The sequence below is a fragment of the Solanum pennellii genome, chromosome 9 (genome assembly GCF_001406875.1).
Source record: "Solanum pennellii chromosome 9, SPENNV200".
In the NCBI taxonomy this organism is placed as follows: Eukaryota; Viridiplantae; Streptophyta; class Magnoliopsida; order Solanales; family Solanaceae; genus Solanum; species Solanum pennellii.
The window spans coordinates 5,998,524-6,008,645 of record NC_028645.1 but is presented as its reverse complement, the minus strand read 5'-3'; the positions used below and the strand labels follow the sequence as shown (position 1 = coordinate 6,008,645).

The window sequence follows — 10,122 nt, the reverse complement described above, 5'->3', positions numbered from 1 at the left end:
AAAATACCCTCAAAGTATTGAAAATGGTACAAAATTACCCTTCATCCACCTATTTGCTCCAAAATGCCCTTCCCACCCACCTATTGGGTCCAAAATACCCTTGTCATCCACCTTTTGGTTCAAAATTGACCACTTATTTAACGGTTTTATATTTAAACTATTTAAATATTTTTTTAAATACGTGGCGCTCAACTATTTGTTATAATTTAACTTATTAGTGTAATTTATAAATAAATCCACTACCCACCCATTACTAATTAAATCCCTCTAAATTAATGAACCCGTCACATTATTAATGCAAGCTACTGCCAATTGAGTGTTTTTAAAAATTATATAAGTAAATTATCATACATTCAAGTGGCTAAATAAAAATCACCGATAAACTTAAAAGTCTGACTATGTTCATCTTAATTATTCTTACGTCTCAATTATGTGATGTTACTTCATAGGTAACTTTTTTTCAAAATAATATATTAAAGGTTTTAAAATAAATCATAAATATTTATAAAATTATATTTAAAAAAAGTGCATGAATTAACTAGGATGTATTATTTCTTTATCTTTAATCATAAATTTCTAATTCAATTTTGAAAGAAAGTGTCCTCCTAAATAAGCGGCTCAACCTAAATTTAATTGGGGGTTCAATTCGGACTAGAATAATTTTGAATGTCATTTTCAGTAATCTATAATTTCATCGTGCTTTAGTAGTGTTTATGACGATTTTGATATTATAATTGAATTATTAATTGAGTGAGGTTTAGTTAGTAATGAGTGGATAGTGGATTGGTTTATAAATTATATTAATAAATTAAATTTATAATTAATAGTTGAACGCCAAGTATTTTAAAAAATATTTAAAGAGTTTAATTTTAAAACAATTAAAAAATGGTCAATTTTGAACCCAAAGGTGGATGACAAGGGTATTTTGGAGTCAATAGGTGGATGAAAAGGGCATTTTGGAGCCAATAGGTGGATGAAGGGTAATTTTGTACCATTTTCAATACTTTAAGGGTATTTTAGGCCCTTGTCCGTTTATATAATTCAATATAAGTAATGTCATGTATATATATATATACTAAAATAAGTATGTTTGATTGACGAGACGTAATAAATAAGAATATTTCAAGAATTAAAATATCACATGATTTCATTTTATCTCATGATAATTAACTAAAATAACAAAACAAAATAATCTTCTAACTTATCAATTACATAACTATAAGATGAGATTATCATCATAAGATATTTCTAAATCTTTATCCATACCTCTCGAATCAAATGATCCAAAATATCATCACAAATAATAGCACCTCATTTGTTTCATTCGTAAGTTAAAACGTGTCACATGAATTAAGACGAACAGAGTAATGTTTTTTTGTAGGTGTTAGGTAAAATTTTTAAATGGACAAAAATACCCTCAAAGAGCAAAAAGTCATACAAACTCACCAACTTTCAACACGCACGCAATTTCTTCTTCCTCCTCATTTCTTTCACCAGAACATCAATTTCTCTATATAAATGCATTCAATTAATCCTCTTCAACAACCCCAATTTCATTACTCTTTGTTATAGTTAATAATCTCAAAATGCTTCATATAAAGAGCTTGTTATAGAATTTTCTACATTACTACAAAAAAAAAAAACTCATTCTTTTATTCCCTTTATTCAAGATTCTTCTTCTTCACAATGGAAGCTGTTAGATTTAGCAATAAAATTCAAATGCATTCTTCATCTTTTTCAAATACCCATTTTGGATTGATCAATTTTAGGAAAACCCATTTAGGATTTCAGCCAAAAATTCAAAAAAAATGGAAAAGTTTGAATCTTTCTGGTGGTGGAGATCAAAGATTGAAAAAGGAAGTTTTTATGGAGAAGAAGCAGAGGGGGGGATTTACTGTGAAGTGTACAGCAGAAGGGATAGAGAGGGGACTGCTTGTTGGTGGAAGAAGTGAAGAAAGAGAGTTTATGGTGGCAGAGAGATTTAAAGTTGTGGCTTTAGTGGCTTGTGTTATGTGTTTATGTAATGCTGATAGAGTTGTTATGTCTGTTGCTATTGTTCCTTTAGCTGCTAAACATGGATGGAGCAGTGCTTTTTTGGGTATTGTTCAGGTACTTCTTTTGCTTCTTTAATGGTTTCTGCTCTTAGTTTCTTATAATTGTGCTTTGAATTGCGAAAGTCTATCGAAAACAGCATCTCCACCTGTAAATAAAGATAAAAATAAGTTTTGCTTACATCCTCTTCTTGTACCAATGGTAGCGCACTCGGTATGTTGTTGTTGTTATAATATTAAGTGCAATTCCTCATTATAGTTTATTCCAATATAACACTCTTAGTGGGGGGACCAGTCTTTGTGCTTTTGTGGTTGATCAGAATGGTAGCTGTCATTTACCTGCCAAGTCTGCTAATATAAAAGACTCAACCAATGGAAAGCAAGAAAAGCCTAAGATATGGTCAGCTTGCCATGCCTTACCCCACCTTCCAAGTGGTGTTACCTTATAACTCCTTTTTTGTAGTGAATGTGGTGTCCGAGTCAGCTTTCTCACAACATGACTAATTTCATGGAATATCTGTCACCTTCTACCAACATCAGATACTAGGTGACTTTGTCCAATAAGGCTAGGACAGATGCAAAGAATCACCTAGTGTTTTTTATTATTTATGTTGAGTTTTGAATCTGAGAACTCAGGGTTCTCAACAAGTGTTAGCTTTTAACTCTTTCAAGTGGAAGATTGCAAATTGTTTTTTTTTTTTGTCTTTAAGGAGATGAAGTTTCATTCAAGTTACTTGTAATGGGTGTGGAAGTAATCATTTAAATCCCAGTTGAGATTAAAAAAAATGATAGGTGATTTTTCTCATATTCTTGAGCTTTAGTGGATAGAGTTATGCCACAACTCGTAGGCGGTGAGACTTTTACATGAGATGAACTCTGAAAAAGAATGTATATCTGAGTCATCAAGCTCTGTCTGCTGAGAAATTCACATTGAGCCACAAAATGGGGATGGATTCTGATCTGGGTGGGACCTTTATCCTGGCCTTTTTGTTGTATTTCTAAGAGTTTAGTTGCTGTTTGGGTCCCTTGGCTGGCTTTATTAAAACTTAAAAAAGCACTTCCAGGGATGTCACTTTCCTGTTATTTCTTTAAACAATTAGTTATTTAGACTAATCTGCATGACTGTTTCACTAGAAACTTGTTATCTTTTACCAGCACAGCACCGAGTAACTTTGACCTACCAAGTTTTGGTAAATCGGAAGAAATCACGTACTAATGTTTTTTTTAAGTTTTAGCTCTAATGGATATTTTATTCACTTTATTGACCCTTAAGTCACAACCTCCTCACCTTAAGGCCAAGTAATTTTCTGCTTCTAGATTAGTTGGTAGAAGATATATATCTAACAACAATTGAAAGCGAAAGCCACCTACAAACCTTCTTCATTTTCAGCACCATCTCTCCTTTTGTAGTAGGTCTATTACTCATTTAATTTATACATATTACCAAAATATCTTATTAATCATTTCTTTGAGGGAGGCCTTTTATTCTACTGGTAGCTTTGGAAATGAAACTTTTAACTTATTTTTCTTTTTTGGTGGAGTATACAAGACAAGTAGGCACAAAAAAGTTTTACTTACTCTATTTTAAATTGATTGTCCTAAGTTGATCTTATGGTCAAATTTATACAATCTGACGAGTGAAATATTTTTTGTTTATCGATTTAGTCATAAGAATTTCAAGAAAAAAACAAGAGAAAAGGAAGAAAAACAGTCTATCTATTAGCTTACGAAAAATTCCTTTAGCATAATTAAGGCATTAAGTTTTGGATGCTAATGTAATATTGATCAGACCTGTAAACTCTAGTTGTAGCACTGTAAACGGGCAGATGATTGCGAAAATAATCTGGACACATCTTAATTATTCCAAATGTAGTTATGGTTCATGCTTGAGGCTTTCTGTTATTACACATCTTTGAAATAAGAATATTTATGCTCCAAACAAAATTTATAAGTGATTTAGGTTGATGCAGCAAGTAATGTTAGTTGGATATGTAACGGTCTTGTAGTCAGGTATCAATTTAAAACCTAGTCAGCTGCTGCTGCTTCAGTATAGAGTAATATAGTTGATCTGCCCATCGTTCATACATAGTTAGAAATGCCAAGATTATTGATAAAGAGTTATAACAAGGCATTGCATTTATTGAATATATTTTTATGTCTATGATGCTGATGATGAAATAATTGTCGCTTTGCTAGTCATCTTTCCTCTGGGGTTACATATTTTCCTCGGTGATTGGAGGAGCGTTAGTTGACAAATATGGAGGAAAGAAAGTGATTGCTTGGGGTGCAGCTCTTTGGTCTCTGGCCACTCTCCTTACTCCATGGGCAGCAAATCACTCCACAGTCAGTCTCTTGGCCATTCGTGCTTTTTTTGGTCTTGCTGAAGGAGTAGCTTTGCCTTCCATGAACACTCTTTTGTCCAGGTAATTTGAATTTCTCATTGTAGCCTAAACACCTAACAACTTCAGTAGTTATTTGAAGTCGCCTCATTTTTTACTTGTGGCAAATTGAGAATACTCATAAATACTGAAAATGCTGACTATAGCTTGAAATGCCAAAATTGCAGAAACCTATGATTATGTTACTGAGATTTTTTTCTTGCAATTTCAACGGTAGCTGAGCTTGTATGTGCTTCCAATTATGCAGGTGGTTTCCGTGCCATGAACGGGCAACTGCTGTTGGAATATCCATGGGTGGTTTCCATCTTGGAAATGTTGTGGGTTTGGTGCTAACCCCATTGTTTATGACCTCAATTGGAATATCTGGTCCGTTCATCCTTTTCGCTTCTCTTGGACTTCTCTGGCTTACAACATGGGTTAGCCGGGTAACAAATGATCCACAAGAAAGCAATTCTATCACTAAAGCAGAGTTGAGGTTAATCCAAGCAGGGAAATCAGATTCTCCTTCTTTAAAAAAAGGAGAACTTCCACCACTGCGACTGCTGTTGTCAAAAATGCCCACTTGGGCTATTATCTTCGCTAATGTCACTAATAATTGGGTACCCTCTTTTTCTATGACTCGGTTCTTTATTGATATTAGAACATAACTGTCGTTACTTTTGGTGATAAAATGTTGAACTTTGAAGATTGTATAATGACCTTTAAAACTCTTTAACTTGTTGCAGGGATATTTTGTTCTTCTGTCCTGGATGCCTGTTTATTTCAAAACGGTGAGTCATGACTCCCTTGTTTAATATGCCTTTTTGCCTTTGGCAACACAGAAGATCTTGCATGAGTTCATCTTGCTAAGAAGATTAAAAGAAGTTCCCTCTATATAATATGTTATAAGTTGCATTCTTTAACTTGTGGTTGCAAATATACCAAGTGTTTTAGACTGAGAGCCAAATCCTTCAAAGTCTTCCCGGTATCTGTTTGAATGAATTGTTTCCGCTGTTGCTAGGTTTTCAATGTGAATTTGAAGCAAGCAGCTTGGTTCAGCGCAGTGCCTTGGGGCACAATGGCAATCTCAGGCTATGTTGCCGGAGCTGCATCAGATTTCCTTATCAAAGCAGGGTACTCATTGACCTTTGTCAGGAAAGTCATGCAGGTAATTATCGACTTCTCGAAACAGGATTCTTTTTCCTTTTCTATTGGGCTAAAGGGCAAGGGGAATTAACTTTTTCAGGTGATATTATACTAAAATTGTAGCTTACATTGTCTATAGAGATCACGAAATAACTACCTATAATGATATGGTGTTTTTTTGCAAGAATTACACCTTCTTTGAGAAAACATTGCAGTCTATTGAACTTTTTATCAAATTCTCATGTCTATTTTGTTTTAAACATTGCAGTCTATTGGTTTCATTGGACCCGGGGTGGCTTTACTCTGCTTGAATTTTGCCAAAACGCCCGAGGTTGCATCAGTGCTGATAACTATAGCCCTGAGCTTCAGCGCTTTCAGCCAAGCTGGTTTTCTACTTAATATGCAAGTAAGGCAACATAACTCAATCGAATACACTTCTATAACCTCACAAGCCAATAGTGATGCTTTACTTTGAAAGTCAATTTACTTAGCTTGCGTTTTCTGTCTGGACAGGATATTGCACCTCAGTATGCTGGATTTCTACATGGTATGTATTTGTACTAACTTATCTTACTTCTGCTACTCTAAGCGATCGTTCCATTAACAATCTAGTAGTAAGGGGATTATAATGCAGGAATCATTTATCTGGTGAATAATTATACAAACAACAAAGATAACATATCTAGTATATTCCAACACATGGGGTCTAGGGAGGGTGGGTGTTCGCATACCTTACCCCTTCTTTTTTGGGGTAGAGAGGTTGTTTCCTCAGCTCAAGAAAACCATATTCAAAAGAAATGCACGAGTCAAAAGCTATGATGGAAATTCGAAGAAAGAAAGGAAGTACTGGCAGTAGAAATAGTAAAGACAACCAAAGTAAAGACGGTACTGGGAGGAGAGCGGTGAATAATTGTACATGGACTATCATGTATGAATTGCGTAATTTAAGAACATTTTCATCTTTAAACACTCTTATCTACGTATTGATAATATACATAGGTTTCTTTAGAAGTTACACCAAAATTAGAACACAACGTTAAGTTTCCAGTACTACACTCCATATACCAGTAACCACACGTTGTATTAGTTTTATTGATGTTATACCATATTATAAACGTTGTATATGTAATACGAACGACCTCTATGTGCAGCTAACAATTCTTCTACTTGTGAAACAGGGATATCTAATTCAGCAGGAACACTGGCAGCTATAATCAGCACAATTGGAACAGGGTTCTTTGTACAGTGGCTTGGATCCTTTCAAGCATTTTTAACTCTCACTGCTTGCCTCTACTTTGTTACAGCCATCTTTTGGAATGTTTATGCCACCGGAGAGAGAGTTTTTTAGGCTATATATTATCTATGTTGCTCGCGACTCTTCAAAAATGTCAAGGGTGTGTGTCGAATTTGCCAAAAAATAGTGTATGTGCGGCATCGAAAGTGAAGAGTGTGTCCTAACTTGTTATATTATAGTCTAATAAGAGATTGTAGGAAGGACCACAAAGTACATCTTTTTTTACAAATATTCCATTTTTTCTTTTCACTCAAGTCTTAGGGATGTGAGTGAGCAATATATTTTTTAATTTTTCATGTGTAGTTTTACTATTTTATCTTTTCAGTAACGAAGGAAAGATGAATAGCTTACTTTTTTTCTTTTTATCCTTTGTAAGCATTTAGTTACTACTCGTATCGTTTCATATTAGTTGATCATTTTACTGAAAATAATTGTCTATATTAGTTGTCCACTTTATGAAATCAAGAAAGTATTAATTAAAAATTTTCTATATTACCCTTGCAATTTTTTTTTTTTGAAAGTTTCTTATTTGTTCGTAAAATTACCAAAAAATTTTCAAAGTCATGAGTTAATAAAATTATCTTCTTATTTATGATTTCTTACTATGCGTCTCAAAAAGAAAAATGATTAACTAATATGAGATAGAGAAAATATTTATGAGTACGAAACTTAAAGGGTACAAAATATTAACAAAAATTTCGAAACGGTATATAAAATTTTATATTAACCAAAACGGTAAAATCGCTGCAGATGCAGCGACTTACCTCACCTGAAAAAGCAAAATCGCTGCTGAGGCAGCGATTTTGCAAAAGTTATTTTTTTTAATAAAAAAACGAAATCGCTGCCTAAGCAGCGATTTCNCTTTTCTTTAAAAGGTGAGTTTAAATTTATTTTATTTTTAATTTATTTTAATTAATTTTATACTTTTATATGATATTGTTGATATATTCAATCGTTTGATACTTATATTAATGTTAATACTTCTTTTTATTTTTTGTGTATAGATATGCATCCGTCAAATGTATACGTACATCCTGGTCCAGTAGAGCATGATGTATTAAAAATTCAAGTTCATCATCGTTCTGAAGGAATTTGGAATGGTAGCATAAAAGAAGAGATGTCTAGCTTATATACGCGTCGTGGTGATATTGAATTTTGGCAACATATAAAATATCATCCATTACATTCTCGCATCCTTCAATATTTTGAAAATTGTAGATTTAAAGGAATTCTTGATGTAGAATGTGTGTCGTATGACTCCGAATTAATTTCTGCTTTAATTGAAAGGTGGCGTCCAGAAACTCATACTTTTCACATGCGAACTGGCGAGGCTACCATAACTTTACAAGATATTGAAATTTTATTCGGAATGGTAGTAGACCGTAGTCCTATAATTTTAAATGGAGCTGATTCTTTAGGGATTATAGGTAGACAAGAAATGATATTTCAATTAACAGGATGGTTACCCGATACTAGTTGTTTTTCTGGTGTTAGTAGATTGTTAACATATAAATTGATTGAGTATATCGAAGGTTTGGATGGTATTAATGATAACTCAACTGAGCATGAAGTTCAACAAAGATTTAGATTATATTTATTATGGTTATGTGGTGGATCAATATTTCCGAATAAATCTAATAATAAGATTAATTTGGACATTTTAATTGACATGAGAAATTTAGATTTAATGTCAACTCAAGCATGGGGATCAGCCGTATTATCATATTTGTATAATTGTTTATGCCGTGCGTCAATGAAAAAATCAAATGAAGTTTGTGGATTTCTCTCTTTAGTGCAGGTATACATATTTTTTAATTAAATATTTTTTATATACTAGTAATATGCACTTTTAAATTTAAGTGCCTTATAAGTAATGGTGAATTTATTTATTGTAGATTTGGGCATGGGAAAGAATTATTCCCCTGCAACCATTGCCAAAGCCTCTAAGAACCAATCAACTTGAGGCTTCAACTGCGCTTGCACGTAAATGGACGCGACGTAGAAATCATCAAAATGAGGCACGAACTGTAATCGGTGTGATTAGGGATGTACTAGATAATCTAACTGATGAACAGGTATTTAATATTATTAGTATCTTAAACTATTCATATTTTATTTTATTTTAAATAAGAATATATTTGATAGATCTTTAAATGAGGCACTTATGTTTCACTACCCAAGAAAATTTGTGAATAAAATGACATATACATAGATTCTTGTTAGGTCCTTAAAAGTAAAATATGTTATGACACAATGGTACAAAAAAATTATTTTGTAAGATTGTTCATTTTCACGTACATATTTTTTTTTCTGCCAATGTTGTTTTTATAATTATCTTACTTAATTATTTTTTTTATAGTTTATTTGGCAGCCTTATTCGGAACATGTTATTAGTGGATTGCCTGAGTGGTGTCGGTCAGGACAACGTGTCTGGATGGCACAGGTGCCACTGATTTATGGAATTTATCTTGAGTGGCACATGGTTGATCGTGTTGTGAGACAGTTCGGTTATTTATAACATATTCCTGGACCGTGTACCCAATTTTCCGAATATCATTTTAAGCGTGATAAACGATCCAAAATAAAACAAGAAGATATTGATGCATTTAACTACACACAATATTTATGGGAACAACGTCAAAATCGTATATTTCGACCTCCATTTGTAAGTGATCAAACAGATTACTTTCGTTGGTACATGAGGCATACCCGCATGGTCATTGGAAATCCACAACATGTTGTACAAAAAGGGTGTCAACACATGGCATGAAGACATGAGGCATTAGTATGTATATTATGTAAATTTTAAATTATTATGTCAATCTTTCATAATTTTTTTGTTATTAATATTTAGTTATTCATTATAGGCTAGGGGTCATGAAATGCAGTATCGTCGAGCTCGGATGATTGAAAATGATGAAAATCAATCTAATGAAATGAGACCATATGCAGAGGAAGTCGCTCATATTTCAATGGAGTCAATGAATGCGGTCTTTCAGGGAACGCGATTGAGCTTTGATCCTGATTACAATCCTCCCACTCAACACGATGAACCACCACCAGTACAAGTATCTCGCCGATCACGACAAACAACACCGAGAGATGGTGCTCGTCGAGGTAGAAGGACCGCTGGTGAAACAATTGATTTTTCTGCATGGCCCTCTAACACTAATGTGGCGACTCCCGAGCCTTATTATCCCACGTTTGATTTTTCTACAGGGCCCTCTAACACTAATGTTAATTTTTCTAGTCA

The 10,122-nt window shown here is 33.5% G+C and overlaps 2 protein-coding genes across 2 annotated transcripts in view; both read left to right on the top strand.

Annotated features, from left to right (window-relative positions):
- The first annotated feature begins 1,686 nt into the window (after positions 1-1,686).
- LOC107029541 (probable anion transporter 3, chloroplastic) lies at positions 1,687-7,307 on the top strand. The gene is made up of 8 exons (XM_015230974.2): positions 1,687-2,109; positions 4,248-4,474; positions 4,698-5,049; positions 5,176-5,220; positions 5,451-5,597; positions 5,844-5,981; positions 6,089-6,122; positions 6,754-7,307. The coding sequence occupies exons 1-8, from the start codon at positions 1,687-1,689 to the stop codon at positions 6,921-6,923; spliced, it is 1,536 nt and encodes a 511-aa protein (XP_015086460.1). The 3' UTR covers positions 6,924-7,307.
- A 688-nt stretch (positions 7,308-7,995) lies between these two features.
- The window catches only part of LOC107029943 (protein MAIN-LIKE 2-like), a 7,437-nt gene continuing 5,310 nt past the window's right edge, over positions 7,996-10,122 (top strand). The window contains exons 1-3 of the mRNA XM_027911732.1: positions 7,996-8,667; positions 8,765-8,944; positions 9,737-10,118. Coding sequence (XP_027767533.1) covers positions 8,185-8,667; positions 8,765-8,944; positions 9,737-10,118 — 1,045 coding nt within the window. The 5' untranslated portion in view covers positions 7,996-8,184. The remainder of the gene's footprint in view (positions 8,668-8,764; positions 8,945-9,736; positions 10,119-10,122) is intronic.

Bases quoted from the DNA above. Each gene is read 5' to 3' on its own strand.
- LOC107029541 (XM_015230974.2), top strand. From the start codon at position 1,687: ATGGAAGCTGTTAGATTTAGCAATAAAATTCAAATGCATTCTTCATCT. The intron at 5,221-5,450 runs GTGAGTCATGAC...CGCTGTTGCTAG, and splicing joins TGCCTGTTTATTTCAAAACG to GTTTTCAATGTGAATTTGAA. The intron at 6,123-6,753 runs GTATGTATTTGT...CTTGTGAAACAG, and splicing joins GTATGCTGGATTTCTACATG to GGATATCTAATTCAGCAGGA.